This window comes from Zonotrichia albicollis, chromosome 23 (assembly GCF_047830755.1).
Source record: "Zonotrichia albicollis isolate bZonAlb1 chromosome 23, bZonAlb1.hap1, whole genome shotgun sequence".
In the NCBI taxonomy this organism is placed as follows: domain Eukaryota; kingdom Metazoa; phylum Chordata; class Aves; order Passeriformes; family Passerellidae; genus Zonotrichia; species Zonotrichia albicollis.
In genome coordinates, this window is record NC_133841.1 from 6,930,616 (window position 1) to 6,951,094 (window position 20,479).

The 20,479-nt window shown below is 46.5% G+C and overlaps 1 protein-coding gene across 1 annotated transcript; it reads left to right on the top strand.

The window, feature by feature from the left end:
* The first annotated feature begins 5,752 nt into the window (after positions 1 to 5,752).
* Positions 5,753 to 19,264, top strand: LOC102065433 (tRNA N(3)-cytidine methyltransferase METTL2). The gene is made up of 9 exons (XM_005495053.4): positions 5,753 to 5,886; positions 7,417 to 7,508; positions 11,289 to 11,635; positions 13,548 to 13,597; positions 14,211 to 14,271; positions 15,417 to 15,556; positions 16,283 to 16,389; positions 16,589 to 16,654; positions 17,862 to 19,264. The coding sequence occupies exons 1-9, from the start codon at positions 5,798 to 5,800 to the stop codon at positions 18,011 to 18,013; spliced, it is 1,104 nt and encodes a 367-aa protein (XP_005495110.2). The 5' UTR covers positions 5,753 to 5,797; the 3' UTR covers positions 18,014 to 19,264.
* The last annotated feature ends 1,215 nt before the right edge of the window (positions 19,265 to 20,479 follow it).

Below are 20,479 nucleotides of genomic sequence, written 5' to 3' on the forward strand. Positions count from 1 at the left end.
GGCCCCAACGGCCCCAGCAGTGTGTTGGCTGAGCTGGTGGTGGCCCTGTGTCCCTGTTCCCTGGCTGGCCTGTCCCAGCAGTGTGGGAGCAGGGGGCAGCAGTTGGTGCTGGGTGGGATCTGAGGCTGAGCGCTGGAGGGGGGCCAGGGATGGATGGGCAGCACCAGAGTGCCAGTGATTCACATGACAAAAATAAAAATAATAACAAACAAACAAAAACCAAGTGAAAAAACCAAACACCACTCGGACTATTATCAGTGTGGTCCCCAGCCTGTGCCCAGGTTTCTGCCCTGAGGGCAGCCCCTGACACCCCAGCACAACTAGGGGAGCTGGTTTGAGATGAAATGGGTTGACAGATGGCAGAACCAGGGCAAACAGGGCTGTGGGATCCCCATGGGGGTCTCTGCTCTGTTACTGGTTCCCTCCTTAGGGTCAATAACAAGTTGGGGGGCACAAGGTGGGCCAAATTCCACTGCAGACTATGGTACTGGCAGCACTTCACTCCCATGGAAGAGGAGTGAACCCCAGCATGAAACATCCTGTTTGCTTGGGTCTCTGACATCCCATACATGCCCTATGCTACCCAGTGCTCCCACCCCACACTATATTCAGGAACCTTGGGCAGTGTTCAGTGTCCCCAGCTGTGCCAGGTAGGAGCTCAGTGGGTGCTTCCAGCACCCAAGTGGAATCTGGGCTTGAGTGGAGTTAAGCCCAGCTTGGTTTGGCCCCAGGCTGAGCATTTTGTCTGCCAGTGGGATCAGGCAAAGGCAAAGGCAGAGCCTGAAGCAGCAGGATGAGCTCCCCTCAGGCTGCCTGGGGCTGCTTCCACAGGAGAAGCTCCAACGAGTCCACATATGCTATTCAGGCAGGAGACTTCCATTTTCCATGGAGCTGTGGAATGAGGCAAGACCCCAGTTTATCCCAGTTCACTGCCCTTGATGCCAGGGGGCACAGCTCTTTGCAGCATCAAGCCCATGACCACGAGGAGCAGCTGTTGGGAGTCGGGAGTGACTTTTCCTCCCAAAATGTCAAGGCAGTGTCACTGTGCTGGCCGGAGTAGAGGAGAGGGAGCAGCCGTAGGTCCCTCCTTGGGCAGGGCTGTGTGGACTTTGTGGTTGCTCTCAGCTCCCTGGGAGAAGCCATTTGGGAGCGGTAGTAGGTCCAACTGTGCGGGACGTGCGGATTCCGGGCTGCATGGAGGCTGTTGGAGCTCGGCACCACTAGATGGTGGTGTCTGTACGTGTTCGGCCCAAGCCTTCCACCTTCTGGCCTGCTGAGTGATCATCTCCCACACTGGACAGGGACATTTGCCCCACGGAGGTTTCCAGGGAGTGGGGACACCCTGAAACCCACCCCACTGACACAGCAACACTTAAGGCCAGAATTCTTTTTACTACTACTTTAATTCCTGGAAGTGCTGAAGTGCTCTTTCCTTGGACCCCGTCAACTCCTTTTGTAAACTGTTTTCTGTTAATAAACCCCAAAAATAAGCAAAGCACTTCCAATACAGACAGAAGATGACAAAAGGGGCGTTTTGTCTGATTCACAACTCAGAAAGTGGTTTTCTACGTGTCTAGGGAATTTTCTGAAATGAAACACATCTCCCCATTAATTCTAGGGAAGCAGGTCAATGTTGGAGTGCTGAAGTCCCAACACTCTCAATGGAAATCCATTTTCCAGAACAGAGTCTCCAGGAGGTACTGAAGGACATGACTGTAGATGGTGAGTACATCAGCACTTCAGGATAGTTCAGGATCTGGAGCATCTGCTGGGCAGAAAACTTAAGATTTGGAGAAGAGAAGAAAGAGCTGGAATTAAAAACAAAAAACAAAATGTTGCATTTTCCTTGGCACAAAATCATGGAATAATTTAGGTTGTTGTACTTCAGGCTCCCCTTCCTCAAACACATTTTCTGAGAGAATTGGGATTGTTCAGCCTGGAGAAACAAAGCTTCAGAGTGACCTCATTGTGACCTTGCACTACCTGAAGAAGCTGACAGGAAAGATGGAGAGAGACTTTTTTACAAGGGCCTAGAGTCACAGGACAAGGGAGAATGGCTCCCCACTGCCAGAGGGCAGGGTTAGATAGGATATTGGGAATAAATTCCTCCTTGTGAGGGTGGGGAGGCCCTGGCACAGAGTGCCCAGAACAGCTGTGGCTGCCCCATCCCTGGAAGAGTTCAAGGCCAGGTTGAGCAGGGCTTGGAGTAACCTGGTTGAGTGGAAGATGTCCCTGCCCATTGCAGTGGGTAGAAAGAGATGGTCTTTTAGATCCCTTCAAACCCCAACCATTCCATGACTGTGGTATCTCCCCACTGACTCACTCCACCTTCCCTCACAGTCCTGGGGATGTGGCTGACACCCACAATGTTGATTCCAGCTATCCCCTTGGCCAGCAGGGAGCTGCAGGAAGCCCAGGACACACCACAGGAGGGGACTGGCATTCACCTCCTTGCTCTCTGCTCCTACCTGGCCTCTCCTTCAGCTACCCAGCAACACAAACACAGGGAGGCTGCTGTGTCTCTGCAACTCTCTTTGGGTCACTCTGGCGTGGGACACACCATGCACTGAGCACAGCTTAAATTTTCTCTGTTTCTGCACTCCCCTTCATCTTGGGTTGAATTTTTGCTTTGCATTATATGGCAGAGAGGCCCAGTGTGAACTCGGTGTGTCTCAGCAGTGCCACCCCTCAGCAGGGTATAAGAGAAGGGGCTGTGTCTGTATGCTTGGTGGAGCATTGAAGGAAGTGATGGGTTATGAGTGGCCATGGAAAGGTAATTTAATCTTCTTTGGCCTCAGCATCCAACCCTGCTGGGAGGGAGGGAGTTTCATTGCATTATTGTGGCTACATTTCTTCAGATCCTGAGATGGAAGGAGTGGGTGAAAGGCAAAGGACACACTATTAAAATTATTGTTATTATTAACCTCTTTTTGGCAAGTCTCTCTGTGCTGACTGCCAGCAGGCAGGGCAGTTTTCCAACACTTTCTCGTTACAAAGAGCACAACCATTGAGGATAATTTGGGCTTTGATCTGGTCACAGAGGAGGCTCACTTGACCCCAGAGCCATGGGAGGTGTCAGGTCTGGATTCTGTGGATGGAGTCTCTCCAGCTGCCCTTTTGGTGTCACTCCCAAAGACTGAAATCTCCCTGGAGTGCTGGCAACACTCCCTGCTCTGCTCAGTCATTGCCTGGGCACTTCCCTAGGGCACAAGGGTGACATCCAGGACCCCAACTCCATGCTGGGCTCCACAGCCAGCAGGGCTCACCTGACCAGCCAGGAAAGCTGGAAGCCTTAGGACAGAGGAAGGTAAGGCTAGGTATCTACGGTCTTTTTCCTTGGAGGAAACCTAGAAATCTTTGTAAACCAACAGATTAGTTAAAAGCCTCCTGCATGCCTGTACTGGTGCTTGTCAGATGACAAGGATGTGATGTTAACATGAGGCCATTGGTTCCCTTAAAATATTGCAGGGTTCCCACCCACATGGGATAAACATGGAAGCAAGTCTTTGGTGGTGAGGGACTGATGGCTCCTCCAGCAGGAAAGTCATCCTGCCCTGTCTCAGCAGGGTCTGATGCCTTATTTTTGTACCTCAGGTGCCACAAAGGCATCATGATATGATGGGGATTTCTGTCCCTGGATTTAGTCCAGACTCTCACTTTTTCCCTTTTTCCAGTTTGTTTCAGATGTTCCTGGCTACAAGAGCAGAGGCCACGCTCTTCCCTTAGCAGATGGAACATAGAAAGAGTCAACCTTACCTCTTCTGGCTAATGATAAACTGCAAGGAATTGTCCTCCCTGCCATATACCTAACCAGCAGTGTGAAAAATAGGGATGGATCCCCATGGCATAACTTGTCCAGATCTTCTCAAGGCTGCTGGGATCTCTGCTCCCTTTGAGCTCTGTGAAAGCAGGACAAGGCTCAGTCACAGCTCCAACCACTCTCCTCCTCTTCAGCCCATAGGAAAAATTACTCGGGCAGCTACAATTACCAGAGGAATCCTTCACCTCAAAGTCCTTGGGAAATGGGTGGAGTTGGCAACTCTGCCTCAGGAGAATTGTTTCAGATTATCAGGGGAGTTGCCTCTGTGGGACACAGAGGGAAGTGCCCCTCTCTACTGGGGTACTTCTGCCATATATAACAACATAAACAAAACACAGGGGCCCCAAGATGAGATTTCCAGAAAAGCTTTTTCTCTGGTTGTACATCCAGAAGCATCTGCATGGCTGCCATCTGCTCTGCAAAGGCACTGCTGGAAGTGCCACCAGGGGCATGTCTCACCCCTGTGCAGTTTAAACTCCCCAGGTACCAGGTCCCTCCAAAGCCATGGGTACAGCAGCTGGTGCTGAGTGGGGCTGGGCTGTTTCACAAGCCAGTGTCTCTCACTTTTGTCTTCTGGTTGCCACCCACAGGAGCTCAGAGACAGCACTAGCCAGTGTGGATGGATAGAGACTCCTTCAAGTGTTGCAGAAAGATGCCCCCCAAAATTTGGAAAGTCACCCTGTGCCTCCCTTTGCACGCTATGAACAAAATTACAGAATCACAAAATGGTTTGTAGGGGACTTTAAAGCCCATCCAGTGCCACCCCTGCCATGGCAGGGACACCTTCCACTATCCCAGGCTGCTCCAAGCCCCGTCCAACCTGGCCTTGGGCACTGCCAGGGATCCAGGGGAAGCCCCAGCTTCTTTGGGCACCCTGTGCCAGGGCCTGCCCACCCTCCCAGGGAAGGATTTCTTAAATATCCCATTTAACCCTGCCCCCTGTCAGTGTGAAGCCATTTCCTGTCACTCCAGGCCCTTGTAAATAGTTGTTCTCCATCTTTTTTGGAGACTTCCCTCAGGTACTGGAAAGGGCCACATTCAAGTCACCACAGAGCTTCTCATCTCCAGGCTGAACAATCCCAACTGTCTTAGTCTTTCCTTGTACAAGAGGTGTTCTATCCTTCTGATCATCCTGGTGGCCTCCTCAATTTCTGTCCTTCCTCCTTCATCTTCCCTCCCTCTTCCCAGAAGGCCAAACAAATAAATATCTAAAAGGGTGCCAAGAAGATGGAGCTGGACTCTGCTCAGAGGTGCTGAGCAATAGAACGAGAGGCAACAGGCACAAACTGATGCCCAGGAAGTTCCACCCGAACATGCAAAAGAACTTCATCCAGTGCACTGGATGAGATTGTCCAGAGGTGTCAAGCTTTCATTGTTGGAGATATTCCAGAACTGTCTGGAGGCAGTCCTGGGCAATCCATTCAAATCCTTTGAATTTGAACCCATTACACCTCGTTGTAAGAGGACAAGGGGGAATGGGTTAAATTTGAAAGAGCAGGATTTGCTGGGATGTTGGGAGGAAATTCCTCCCTGTGAGGGTGGGCAGGCCCTGGCACAGGGTGCCCAAAGTAGCTGTGGCTGCCCCTGGATACCTGAAAGTGTCCAAGGCCAGGCTGGACAGAACCTGGAGCACCCGGGGACAGTGGAAGGTGTCCCTGCCATGGCAGAGGTGGCACTGGGTGGTCTCTAAGGTCCCTTCCTACCCAAACCATTCTGGGATTCTGTGGCATGTACTCTGGAATGACCCCACTGGAGCAGCAAGGCTGGAGCAGAAGAAGCCCTGTGGTGCCCTGTCCCGTTCAGGCACTCCCTGGAACGCGATAAATGGAGTTAAACTCCCCAGAGCCATTGGCGGGCCCTCCCCCCTCACGACACCGCCTCACCTGACCGCCCCCCTCCACGTGACCGCCACCCGCAGTCCTCCTTCGGGTCGGACCGCGTGGGGCCGCTTCCGCTTCCGGCGCTGCCCGGCCCGTCATGGCGGCGCCCTGCGAGGCCGGGGAGCGGCGGCCTTTCGGGAGGCGGCTCCTCACTGACCCCTCCCGGCTTTTCCAGCACAACGCCTGGTGCGTGAGCGCTGCCGCCGCTGCCCGCTCTAGACCCCCGTGAGCCGCCCGGGGTTCTGCTGCCCTGCGGTGCCGCCCGGCGGTGGGGTGGGGGTGGCCGGGGCGGGCTCGCCGCCGCCGCCTCTCCGATTTGCGGTGTCTGTGGCCAGGCGCTGTGTAATGGGCCAGTCCCGACGTGCCCGCTCCGCCTCACGGGGCCCTGACCGCGGTGACCGCCCTCTGCTCCGGGCGCGCCTCGAGAGACACCCTGAGGGCGTGGAGCAAGCCGGGGGAGCGGTGGGTGTGGGGCTGGCGGCCGCACAGCGACTGCGGGCCGGGCGGGGACCGGCATCCCCGAGCAGGGCACTGCCCTGTGTGCCCGGTGCTGGTCCGGAGTGCTGCTCTCCGGGGGTCCTGAGCACTTGGAACTGCTCCCTGCGGGGTTCTGGGCCTTGGGGACTGATTCTCTGGGGGCTCCTGAACCTTTGGGATTGATCCCTGGAGTGTCCTGAATCTTCAGGACTGATCAGCAGAGAGTTCTGAGTCATTCTCAACCCCTCCTGAAGCAGTAGCATTCCTCAGGCTCCTGTGGTTGTAGCAATTGTTTTATTGCTGTGGTTAATAAAGGTAAATTACCTTCTGTCGGAATATCCATAACCTGACATTCCTTCAGTAAGGTTGTGCCAAGTGTGTGCTTGGAACAGGAGCTCTTTATGTACATGCAGAAGTTGTTTTAAGTTAGTTAAACATGCAAATTCTCTAATTTGCTGGGAAGTGAAGGTATTTTGCATTTTTGGGGTAAATAGATCCACTTTTGGTCTCTGACTGCTATACCATGTTAAGAATTGGGTGTGTTTAATTTGTAATTAAGTAATATTTATATGTGTCAGCCTGTCATTCCTTCTGGGACTGTTCTATACAAAAGGTATGTTACAAAAGCATATCCTTAGTTTTCCTGTAGAAATTCTCAGTAATCTGTTTTTTCACAGACTTAATATTTAAGCCTTTGTTTTGTGAGTTAAAATCAGAAGACTGATTCCTTGTGAGACAAGAACTGCTTCTTGAGCCTTGTACTCTGCTTTTCATTGACTTGTTTTAATGAAAAAAGGCCAAGTGAATCACTTTAATGACTGCATAGCTTTGTATGTGCATTGAAGTTATTAATAATTCTTAATTCTTTAAAGCTTCCCCTAATTTTCTCATCATTTGATTTCATTTAACAGTTACCTTCCCAAATAACCCAGCTGCCTTTTCTGCTTTAACTTGAGAAAGACGATGTGGTTTTGTGCTGAGTGCTCTCATGGTTTTAGCAAGGATCTATTCTCTTTAAATTTGAGTGAGCATCCAAAATGGGACAGATTTAGGATCCCTCCTGTTTGCAATTCCACGAGTTCCTTCAGGACTAGGACCTGCACATGCTGACTGGGCTGTTGTGCTGGTGCTGGGCTGGAATTGGGGATCACATCTGCACCCCTGTCCATTTGGAGGGCTCTCCAGACCTTTCTCTTTCCTACCATGCTTAGCTCTAGTTCATCTTATTTTTCACAACAGGGATAATGTGGAATGGTCAGAAGAGCAGGAAGCCAGTGCCAGGAGTAAAGTTCAAGAAAACAGCTCACAACTATTGCCACAAGACAAACAAGGTACTTTTGGAGAGTGTCCTCATGTGAGTCAGCTCATGTGTGCCAGGAATGGAACAGTCTGGCCAGAGCCACATCACAACATCATCAATTCCTCTCTTCCCCATCTCCCAGTCACTCAGAAGGCATTAACACTGCTGTGATAATGGGAAATTGAGGAGGAGGAACCTTTCTGGTCTTAATTTATCTCCCTGTGACTCTTCCACCTTCACTAGAGACTCCTGCTGGTTGGGAGGAGTCAGATTGGGTTGTGCTTCTCTGTCATGATGTGTGTGTTAAATACTTGTTAGTGTTCATTGTCAACAAACCTCTCTGAGTGTAGAGTTGTTGCCTCTACTTATTTTTGCTCTTTAAAGCTTAACTGCTAGTATGCAGTTTTTGCTGACTTGCTGTGGAGTGAGCCCTGATCCAAGCTGATTTTCTCTTTAAAGGGTCTGAGAATGTAGTGTCCATATCTCTACAAAGAGATATCCATATCTCTACAAAGCAAACAAACCACATGAGAACAATTTAATCAGAGAAAGAAAAATTATTTTATCTTGATTGTTTATCCTCAGATAGCAAAGGGATTCCAAAGTTTGAATTTTGTATGATTTAAAGGATATTTATCACTCCAAAATGCAGAGCTTACTTGTCTCTGAATCAAGCTCGAGGTGCTCAGGTCTTTGGTTAAGTAATGGTTGAAGCCATTCATAGTTAATAATGCATTTTCTCCACACCTGGTAGAGATCATCTAGTCCCTCAAATGTTGGTGAAATAGTTCTTTGGTGTGATAAGAAACTTATCTGATGATGATCTTGTTATACCCTGCTGAGCTCTAGGGTGTATCTGCTCCTTTTGTGCAAATTAAATCGAGTGTGTCACCGGTCAGATGATGCTGAGCACTACTGGAACTATTGAGACACTTCCATATAGCTTCCAGTTGTGTTCACAATAGCAAATTTAATTCACCAAAGAGTAACCCTCCTAATTTCTTGGACTCCTAGAGGTATCCAGCAGTTTTCCATTGTGATGCCCATTGTGTTGAGCTCATTTTAAAATCTGGTTAGCATTAAAGGGTGCTGTCTGTCATGCTTTGAGAACCTATATACAACTAGGAAATTGTGGAGCAATTTGCTGTTGGAACCGTTTGTCAGAACTCCATGATGTATTTCCCAGAGTGAACAATGGAGGCCAGTCAAATGTTGATGGTTGCTATTCACTGGGAAGCATGTGGAGACAATGGGATGGCTGGAAAGCAGGGAAAGCAGCCCAGGCAAATGTGCCTGAAGGGTCTGGTAGTTTGAGAATCAGGATGTCCAAGGAGGAGAACAAAGGCAGAATATTGGTCATTATGACTGTATTATTCTGTGGATTACTTGGAGATGTCAGGATTTGTTCTGAAGAAGGAGGGAAGCTCTGTGGCTATGTGGAACATGTGTCTCCTGGCTGGGAAAAGAAAGAGAAAGAAATCCAAGTTTCTTGGTTTCCTTTCGAGGCTCCATGGTTAGCCCCCTTGCAATTCAGGAGGTCCTTGGTTCTCTTCTGGTCTTTTTGAACAGTTACTTTTGTTTGCTCTTCTTTTGCACAGTGAAGGGGTGAGCATGGGCTTGGCTTTGGGGGTATGCTCTTACAAAGGTGAGCAGGAAGTCAGGAGTCCTTATCAGGGAAGTCTCTGGAGGAATCTGGCTTGCACACTGATGGCACTGTGAACTAATACTCCAAAAAGGGCCTGAAATAAGTGTGATGTGAACTTTTCTGGCAGGAAGCCACAGTCATATGTTTGCTTAAATCTGTTTCTTGTATGATCTTTGTCAGCTGGCCCTTAATTTTTTGTATTTACATTGATACTGATCATTTATTCAGGGCTTTGAAAACAGCAGGCTCCAAGGTAAATGAACTTTAAATAAAGCTTCCCCACATGTAGTTTGGAGTATGACAGCTCTTCAATAGCATCCAACAGAATTTCAAGCTAATGTAACAAAGGAAGAGTACAATGTCTTCTTCACCAGTGTAATGTGGCAAAAATATGGGCAATCCAAAATGGCTGGGCTGGAATTTTGTCCCTGTGTCTCAGGTGAGCATTCCACAGCAGTCAGGCTGTCATGGAATTGTTGGAGATGAGCAGGAATCAGGATCTGTATTTTTGTTAGGTGAAAGAGAGTTTCAGCCTCAGAAGCCTTGCATATTCCTGCTGGTACATGGGAGAAAGAAAGTTTAGGGTAGAGTGTGCAAGGGTTTGGGTCAACAGTGCTTCTTTCAGCATCAGCAGTCACTGACTCCTTCCATGCAAACAGTGAACTGACCTGGCCCTGTTCACTGTGACCTACAGTGAGATCATGGTGCAAACTTACTGCTTGTGTCTAATACCAGACATTAAAGTTTCCTTCATCTTTGTGTGTAAGAACCAGGCTTCTTAAAAGGAGAAAATCCTTGTAGTTGAGGTAAAGAGATTATTTTTTATATAGCTCTTTGTGCTGCAGGGATATATCCTACTAAGAATAGACATATGACTGATTAAGTGCTTCTTTGTTAAAGCCATTTTTGTCTATATTTGGCTGAGGCTACATATTTTTCCAGGTGTTCTGAGTTCACTTTACAATCTCACTTTGAAACAGTTTTATGTTCTTCAGGAAGACAAATAAACAGCAGTTCAGCTAATAACACCCTACAGTCATTTTTATTCAGTAATGCATTTGTTGCCATCCAAAGATGGTTGAGGAGTTACTTATTATTGGCATGCAATTGGGATTTCTGGCCATGGATGTTAATGTCTGTAGGTGATTTCAAGCACAGGATGCTATAATTAGGTTAGTTCCCAGAACAAAGAACTCATCCCATTGATGAAGTCATAGAAAGTCACTTGGATTTGTAGCTTCCCATGGAAGAAATAGTTCCCCCAGACTGTACTTGATCTGAAATCTGTGAAAGTGTGTGGAAATAAGTTTGTAGGTGACTCAAATTTCACTTGATCATGGCTTTGTAAGAGCTTTTCCAGCTCCCTGTAATCACCTCTTGCTCCTGAAGTGAACCATTTGATGTGAAAGTGCTGCTGCTCAAATTAATTCTGTTCATCTTTAGCCTGTCCACCTTAGTTCTCCACTGCTACTTTAATGCAGTGGTCACTGTTGATTCCCCTCTTTTGTTTTAGTTCATAAATGTGTGATGCTCTGACATGCACAGAACTATGGAAAGTAAAGTTATCTGGACTGGACTCCAGCAAAATGTGGAAAACATGCTGTCCTGTTACCTGCAGGATTGCATAAATTCTAACTGAGCTTCCTGCCAGGCAGGGAGAGTTGACTCTTTTGATTTTTTGTTGATTTTTTGGTTTCTCCACCTGAAAATAAGAGCAGTGTGTTGGACAGGAGCTTTCAGCTCCAGACAGCTCTCAGAAAATTCCTTAGGAGTTGTGCTTTACACTTAATGTCACCAGGCTCCAAATTAATTGTTCCAGTGAGCTGAACAAGTCAGTGTTAGAGATGGAAGTAAAACCTGGATTTCTTTAATCCAATCTCCTTCAAAGAGCCTTTTTCTGTTGCCAGCTTCCTTTAAATCCTACCAGGAGACAGAGTTTCCTCTTCTCTCTTTTCCCTTTTTAAGTCTTAACAAAGTGACTGTGAGGACATAGGCTGAGTGTTTGTGTAGGATTGCAAATTTAAATAAAGGATTTTCAGTCAATAATGTCACTTATTACAGCAGGTTGGTGCATAGGTACCTGCAGTGATCCCTCACTCTCTGAACTGATTAAACCCTGAGACCTTCTGATTTGATGCCTGGTGATGTTTTTGCTTGTGTTCACAGAGGAATATGAGGTAAATGCTAAGAAATACTGGGATGACTTCTATAAAATCCACGAAAATGGCTTCTTCAAGGACAGGCACTGGCTGTTCACTGAATTTCCTGAGCTGGCACCTCACAGGAACTCAAGCCAAAATGGAGATTCTGTGCATGGATTTAGTAACAAAGAAGAATCCAAAAAGGAAGGGCTGGGAAGCTGTGAAATTTGCCATTGCTCGTTGGAAACCAGGACAGAGAGACAGTTAAACCTGATAAAAAGCCCACCTGGAGGCCACACGGAGGAGTTGGCTGCACAGAAAAGCAGTGATGGGCATTACCCAGGAGCAGCTGCATCTTACCGGATATTAGAGGTAAGAGCTGGAAATCAGTCACACATCAAAGCCTCTCTTGTGTCAGTGTGACTGGGGCATAAAAATGTGTGTCACTGTCAAACAGCAAGGGAGGGAATGATTGCCTTCAGTCAGTAAAATGCAAAAATTGGAGGGTAGTTTAGAACTGAACTAAATCTCTTGGGATTCTTTTGGTTCAGAATTAGCAGAGCACAAGAACCATAAGAAGTTTACAAGTTTAAAAGCCAAACTGTTGCTATCAGATGTTCAAACAAGTGTTTTAAGGTCATCTTTTGAAGAAGCTGATTCTTCTACTCTGTATAAAGCTTTCCCTTCTGTCCTGATTCAGGGCAAATCTGGGAGGAAACTTACAAAGCGGTTTCTCTGGAAAGCAGATTCAAGTGGCCCCTCCCACAACTGGTTCAGGAAAATATTTCCCAGGAGAAAAGTGGAAAAAAGCTGTTTATTTAACAAGCAAAGTATTCACAGGCATAAAAATTAATAATACTGAATGATAAAACCTCTCACTGTTCTGAAGAGATGGCACCTTCAGAAAACCCCTGTCGTGGTGTGTAGCTTGGCTCACTCAGTCTGTTATCAGTCCCTCCGTGCTGGAATGCTGCATCCTGGGCCCTGGTGGGCCACAGATGTGTGCTCCCAGTGTTCTGGGGTTTTAGCCCAGAGCAGGGTCGATCAGTTCCAAGGAAAAGATAAACCACAGTCCGGGGAACTTCACTAGCTCAGCTAGCTAATAACTAAAAGTAAAGGAGAGTTCTCTCCCACTGCCTGTCTTGCAGACAACACAATCCATGAGAAGGAACACAGAGCAGAAGGAGCAAGTACAGTTTCTGCAAACAAACTGCACACTTCTTCTCTCCTCCTTCGCTCTTGGAACCAGTCTTAAAGATGCAGAACTTAACATCCAGCATAAACAGAACTGACAAGCAGGGATGCAAGCATCATCTAGTCACCCTAGGACACCTTGTCATTGTCTTCTGCATGTTTGTGTTGACTCCTGTTTGCCTTGGGAGATGTGAAACAAAGCATTGAAGCCAAGAATGTAAAGATGCTCTTGGGTTTGTTCCTTAGGGCCCTTGTGATAACAGGGAATCCCAAACTGGTACAGGCTTTGTCCCAGAGAAGTTTGTGGCAATTTTAAGTATTGGACGGCTCACAGCTGGTTGTGACCTTTTTGCTCTGTCACCTCTAGTTGTTCACTGTAGATATTACTGGATTTGTTTATTACTTAGCATTATATGAAAGTCCTGCCCTTCCAGGGAGAGTTAGTATGAACTGTCCTGAATTTTTAAATTTAATTTGACACTTTTACGATTTCCTCAGACTACAGTGTTCTCAACGTGCATCTCCTATCTCACCTGAGTGAGCTCTTTAACTTGCAGCTGTCACTGCAAATCCTCTGTGGTGTTTTCTGCTCAGTCTGTTTCAATTTTACTGATTCTTTAAACATTCAGAGGCAGATTCCCTAAACCCAGTTGTGTGAGCCATCATCTCTTCAAATGGGAACAAGCAGAAGGAGTAATTAGAGTAAAGCAAACCTAACTTCTCCATTGCTCTGATTTTCTATGGAAGTGAATGTAACTCATCCATGGCCTTTGCCCGTGCTTCAGTGACTCATTCAGGTTGTTATGCTTGGGATTCCAGCAAAAACAGCTTTCAAAAGAGTAACAATGTATAGCTTGTTACTAAGGTTTTGACAAGAGCTTGCTTAGTGGTTTCCCACACATGTAATCCTGTTCCTCAGACCTTAACAGGCTCAGATCTTGCATGGACACTTCAGAATAGTCACTGCCATTCTCAGCTTTACTAATGTGTAGTTCTTCGTTACATGGCTGTAGAGAGATGATTGAAAATTATCTGCATGTACATGCTGAAGGAATGATTTTCACTGTATGCATCTGCTCTGTTTATGCAGGTTGGCTGTGGGGCTGGGAATACAGTCTTCCCAATTTTACAAACCAACAAGTAAGTAGAGACAAGACAAGAGGAAATGGCTTCCCACTGCCAGAGGGCAGAGATAAATGGGATATTGGGAAGGAATTGTTCCCTTTGAGGGTGGGGAGGCCCTGGCATGGGTTGTCCAGAAAAGCTGTGGCTTCCACATTCCTAGAAGTGTCCAAGGCCAGGTTGGACAGGGCTTGGAACACCTTGATCTAGTGGAAGGTGTCTCTGCCCATAGCAGGGGTGGGACTGGATGATCTTTAACATTCCTCCAAGCCCACACCATTCTGGGATTCTGTGAAGTAATTGTCAGTAGGCTTTTACCTGCATGAGACACCAGCCTCTGAAAAACAATTGGAAAAATGTTCCATGACAAGCTCAGAGAAAAGCCAAATGCTAATGGTATCTTTGCCATCTGCAGCTTCAGGTTATTGTGTTTTGAGCTTGGAAGCCCTTGGTTTTAGCTTTAAAATAAAAAGGAAGCAGTCAGTTCCATATGAAAAGAATGGACATAAAGGAGCAATGGAATCCATCAGATTTTGCACAAAAACTGAAGCCTAGGATTTCTGGGCTTTGTGCATTTGAAACACTCCTTAATTCCTCAACATAAATGATGAGTTTCTTTGATTTATTGCAGTGACCCAGGCTTGTTCGTTTATTGCTGTGATTTTTCTACAGCAGCTGTGGATCTTGTCCAGGTAATCTCAGGGGTGACTTACGAAGATGTGGGAAGTATCTGGGGCCAATTGCCCATTTACACAAATCTATACCAGCTGCCAGTGACTCTCTGGCTGTGCTGGCAGCTTTCTGGTTTTAGCCAGCCCTGGTGCTGACCCTTGCACTGGGAAATCTGGAAAGTGAGCCATCAAAGATAGTGGAAATTAGGGAAGTAAAAGTTCTCAAAATGTCACATTGGCAGCCAACAAGTCAGACAGATTTTCTTCCCCTGTGGTTGGCAGTACTTTTCTCAATGCAGTGTTCTTTTAGCTGAGTAACTTGAAAAAAACTCAAACCTTGAAAACATTCAGGCTGTTTTTTAACAGGAACTTAAGCTGGTTTTGGTTTATTTGTGTCACTGTCACCACAGTTCTGGGAACATGGTCTGATTTCTTCTGTACAAGCACCTGAGGAGGGATCATGTTTGTGGTGCAAGAGGTTGGAGTTTGGTCAAAGGACAAATACCACTGATAAATTTCTGGTCAAGGCAGTACTGAGAATATATGAAGTATCAAATGCAATCCTGAGATGACAGGGGAGCATAGCACCACAGTCAGCATCCATTTCATCTTCTGTATGTGACACAAGCACTGTTTGTAGAGGCTTCTGCAATCTGTAGCAGCAACTAAATCTGATTTTTTAAGGCTGTAACTGTAGTCAATCAAGTTTTATTTTTGGGGTATAGCGAATATCTGTTTGTAGATTAAATGAATATTGATTTCAGTGATGCAGAGAGGTGCCCTGATACTCTCACTTATGTAAAGGTTTCCAATTTATCAGTATAAATCTCTCATTTCTTACCACTGTTAGTGGAAATTCTGACCTTAAAATTGTGATCAACCCTGGTCCAGTTTTATGGGGTTTTTTGATTGACTGTAACAAGACCAAAGCTCTTTGTAAATCTCCTGTGTGTAAATATTTTTTCACACTTCACACCTGTTCCTTGCCTGACCAAGGAATATACCTGACACAAAAGTCCAGTGAGACTGCAACAGATCTCTGGACAGACCTCTTGATAATGTGAAATTTAAAATACTCCATATAATACTAATAATCCATATAGTCCAGCTAATACTGAGATCAGGGTCTGCTACTAATATTCTTAATTTCTCTCCCTCAAATACAGAACAATGCAGAATATGATTCTTCTCGCTGCTTTGCATTTGTCCATGACCTGTGCAATGACCAAAGTCCTTTCCCAATGCCAGAGGAGAGTCTTGACATTGTTATTCTTATCTTTGTCCTCTCAGCAATTCTCCCAGAGAAGTAAGTTTTAATAATTCCTTCTGATTGCAGAAGATAATCCTTCTATGACTGGAGTTCTTTAATAATCTCCTATCAAGGAAAATTAAAGTTTGTTCTGTTTGTGGTCCAGTTTTCCACAAAGCCTCAGCCAACAAAATTTGCAGGTATTTGCTGTTGTAACCAATTCTGACAGAGGACAGGGTGATCGTTGCTCGGATCACTGTTCTGAGCCCCAGCCACACTGAGCACTCACTTTGGAAAGTATTCTGCTGGATTTTCAGGCTCATGGGGTAGATTAATTTCTAACATGGGAGGCAGCAAGAAAGAAGGGTTCAGGTTCAGGAAAAATGTAAAGAAAGCGCTGTAGTCTTAGTGTGATAATTGTTGCAACCTACACTAGTCTCTTTTTTGGTTCCCTTTAGTTTTACTTCACAACACTTCTCTTCAAGTTTGCTTACTACTTGTTTTGCAGAAACTAGTGAAGATCCTTTTGTAATCAGTAAGAGAGAGCAGTTAATCCCTGCTGTGGCAGGATGTTATCCATGTAGGAAAAAAGCATAATCGGACAATATCAAAAAATAGAGGCCAAATAAAATGAACCCACCTGACTCTGGGAGAGCTCAGAATTGAGCTTTGGGTAGCTCTTTACATGAAGTTGAAATGTAAAGAACTTTATTCCGTCTTTTTGGAAGGAAAGAAACACAGTTTTGCAGCTTGTTGAGTGCTCCTGGTTTGTTCTTCTCTCAGAATGCAGTGCATTGTGACCAGACTGAGTCGCCTTCTGAAACCAGGAGGAATGATCTTGTTGCGAGATTATGGCCGTTATGATCTTGCCCAGCTTCGGTTCAAGAAAGGTATTTCCTTTCCCCTGGGAATTCTTGCCCCGTCACTAGTAGATTCTGCTTCTCTGAAAGCTGTGTCTGCCCTGTTTGGAGGCAGCTCATTAACTCTGCAAAGCACAGTGTGTGCTGGAGAAGGGCCTATTGTTGGATGGCAGTTGTTGATTTTTAAGTGATCACTGGTAACTGTGTGTTTATATCTGTCTTCTCTTAGGTCAATGTCTGTCTGATAACTTCTATGTAAGAGGTGATGGCACCAGAGTCTACTTCTTTACACAAGGTAGGAGGCCAGAAACATCCTTCTTACTCTCTTCACCACTTCTTGTCCCTGTGCCCTCCTGATTGGCCGCTAGATCTTTTCAGCCTCTTTCTTGGAGCACTGTGAAATGTTAAGTATCTCCCAATTAAACAGTGGCCTGGGCTTCTCAGCTTCTGGTGCAAGCATGACATGGTCAATTTCCTTAGTGGAAAATCCTTTAAGAGGAAGACTGGTGTGTGTGCTACCCTGGGAGGGGTGGGATTGGAGGAGCTCTCCTTGTATATTGGCTGCAGATGATGGAGAGAGATGGACACCACTTAGCAGGCCTTCCCTTAATTTTCCTGCTCTCCTGTGAGGAAATCAGAAGGGTGTGGTTCAGCATGGAGCTGAGGCAGCCCCTCCAGTTCAGCTGCTGCTTGGTGTTAGCAGCAGTTGTTATTCTCCTGTTTATCACCAGCTGCACCTCCAGTCCCTCCACTACAGGCCTCTGAGCCCAGTCAGTTCTAGAGCATTGGCACAACTGAACTGTTCCCCTCTGCACAACTCGTGTTTGGCACAACAAAATGAATGTTTAATGCATGTTTGGTGAATACTTCACAATGGAAAGCATCTGATAAAGAAGCACAAGCTGAAACCTGTCAAACTTTTCCTACAGAAACTCCAGACAAACCACGTGCTCTGGGAGTAAGCTCTGCTGCTCAGCAGGACTGGGGCACTGAGACTTACTTGTTTGGTCAGGATTATCTGCCAGTGGAATTGTTGAGGCCTCAGGGGCTCTTAGTGCTTTAATTGGGCCCCAACAGGGTGTGGGGGATTTTTTTTTTCCCAAATTTAACCTTAATGAATCCCATTCCCCTCCAGCCTAGGCAGCACAGATCTAACTGCCACTATTTAAAAGCATAGGTCTGATCCTGTTCTTTGGTCTTGTGGACTCTGAAATTCCTCTGGGCAAGGGGGAAGTAATAGCTCTGTCCCAGCTTGCCAGAAGATGCTCCTTAATTACTTACTACAAGCAGTATGCTTATTTGAAATTGCTGCCGATTCCTTTGTCAAGTCTGTAGTTCTAGATGTACTCCAAACAATTCTTTCCTTCTTTGCTAGAAGGAAAACTTGAAAAACTGTGATGTTAAACTCCCCTAGTAAAGTACTTATCTTGTTTGATACCTGTGAGCAGGTATCAGTTAAAGAAAAGCTATGGTCTCCTCAGTTTCCTTCTCTTTGCTTCCAGATGAGTTAGATCATCTGTTCACCACAGCTGGGCTGGAAAAAGTCCAGAATCTGATTGATCGGCGATTGCAAGTGAACCGTGGGAAGCAGATGACGATGTATCGGGTGTGGATCCAGTGCAAGTACTGCAAACCCAGCACCCTTCAGCCATGAGGCATGTGGACTGTGGGCTGGAGCCTCTTCATCTCCTCCTTGGTGACATGTGTGTGATGCCATTCTGCACACCCATGACCTCAGTGCCTTGTACCATGCCTGGCATCACTTCAAGTGAGTTTTGCTAAGGATCAATGCCCTGAGAGTAGAGCAAGCATTTTAGATGTCATAGAATCACAGAATATACTGAGTTGGGAAGGACCTGTGAAGATCAAGTCCAACTCCTGGCCCTGCACAAGACACCCCAACAATTCCACCCTGTGCCTGAGCACATTGTCCAAACACTCCTTGAGTTCTGGAAACTTTGGGCGGTGACCCATTCCCTGAGGAACCAGTTCAGTGCCCAGCCACCCTTTCTGGGAAGAACCTTTTCCTGATATCCAGCCTAATCCTCCCTGGACACAGCTGTACCATTTTCTCAAGTCCTATCCCTGGTCAGGAGAGTGAAGAGATTGGTTCCTGCCCCTCTGCTATCCCTCAGGAGAATGTTGAAGATCCCAGTGAGGTCTGACCTCAGTCTCCTCCAGCTGAATAGACCAAGTGCCCTCAGCCAGTCCTCATATGGCTTCCCCTCAAGGCCCTTCACCATTCTCATGGCCCTTCTTTGGATGGTCTCTCATGGCCTAATGTCTTCTTTATATTGTGGTGCTCAAAACTGCCCCCAGCACTGGAGGTGGGGCTGCCCCAAAGCAGAGTAGGACAATCCCCTGCCTGACCAGGAATGCTTTACCTAATGCCCCAGGACACAGATGTCCTTCCTGGTGCCAGGACGCTGCTGACTCATGTTCAACTTGCCATGGACCAAGACTCCCAAGTCCCTTCCTCAGCCGCTCTCAGCCTCATTCCCCAGTCCACCCACACATCGAGGCTTGCCCCTTCCCACATGCAGCATCCAGCACTTCCCCTGTTGAACTTCCCACAATTGGTGATGCCCATTTCTCTGATTTGTCAAGGTTTCTCTGGAGGCCCTCTCTGCCCCTGAGAGACTTGACAGCTCCTTCCAGTTCAGTGCAGACAGCAAACTTCCTAAGTATTCCTTCAAGTCCTGCATCCAGGTCATTAATGTGGATGTTGAAGAGCACAGGCTTGAGAAGATGCCCTTTAAGTGTCATGCTACTGGTCTGCGTTTTAAAAATTATTTATGGTTTTATTCTAAGAGATGGTCATGGTGTCTTACAGCAGCTGAGCAAGTTGAGTAGCTACTTGCTCATACTCTGGATTTCCATATGAAACAGGAGAGCTCTGACCTTATCTCTGTCTTGTGTACTCTTGTGTTGGCAACAAGCATACAAAGGATAAACCTGCTCTTCTCTGCAACTGCTCACTGATATGAATCCCTTGGCCAGCTTATCTTGTGCAGCTATTTCCTAGTCATTCAGGTGTGTGCCAATCCATGAGTTAAAATACATTGATCTGAAGGCAGGAACTGAGACTATGTGAGTCTCTCTGTACCAGCTTTCCCTAGATGATTCAAGGTGTGGAGAAAGCAAATGATGCTGTTCTGCCCTCATTGTCCACAAGAATGTCCTCCCAGGGAATCAGCAAATAATAGCTCAGATGCTATAAATTACTCTCAGGCAGGGTTCAGGTTTTCAGAAGTTTGCTGCTGATGCCGATTTTAGGGCACCTTCAGAGTGCAGCAGATCAGAAGCAGCTAACAGGACCAGGGTTTATAAATAATTACCTGCTTTTCCTACTGGCTGCAGCTCACAGGTCACAAACTACCCTGCCTTGGTGATGTGCTAAACCAAAACACATGAGACACTTTCTTTAATCTGAAATCTCCAGGAGGTTTAATTTTTGCACTCTTGTTTAATTTCTTAAGAGGATGCCAACACTGTGGCTTGCAGAAGGGATTTCCCTGTCTTTGACAGCAAAAGCCTTTTAGCTCAGCTTGTTTTCTTCTGTTATTTTTAGAGTGTGGTACGACAGATATTAGAATAAGTTTCATGCTTTTCAGTGTTGGTTTGATTAATGTAAATCGTGCTTGCAAAGACTGTAGCAGTGGGGAACAAAGTGACATGGACCCCCTTATGCATCCAAAGGAGATTGCTTTATGGTAGAAATCGCCCTTTTTTATACCTTTAATCTCCACCTGACGTAACTGAAACCAAACCCAGGCGTAACAGAACTTAACAGAAAGAGGGCACCCATTGGCTGGCTCAGATGCAGCGCTGCTGTCCGCACATCCTATCACCCAATCAGTTTCCTGTGCATACACTAACCATGTGTTCCTTCAGCCAATCAGCTTCCCACTCACACACTGTCCGTGTGTTCCTCCAGCCAATCACAACCTCACTCCCAGCTTGTGTCTCTCCTCACCCATTACTGCCTCTCAGCTCTCAACCAACTGCCACCATCCGGCCTGCAGCTGTGCCTTTCCCACAGGGCCTTCTGGTGAGCATAACCTGAGCAACTTTAACAATTATACCCCCGTATCCCTCATCTCCCTGCCTGTTTTCTTTT

Coding starts and splice junctions, on each gene's coding strand:
- LOC102065433 (XM_005495053.4), top strand. CDS start 5,798: ATGGCGGCGCCCTGCGAGGCCGGGGAGCGGCGGCCTTTCGGGAGGCGG. Junction 13,598..14,210: donor CCAATTTTACAAACCAACAA/GTAAGTAGAGAC, acceptor GATTTATTGCAG/TGACCCAGGCTTGTTCGTTT. Junction 14,272..15,416: donor CAGCTGTGGATCTTGTCCAG/GTAATCTCAGGG, acceptor CCTCAAATACAG/AACAATGCAGAATATGATTC.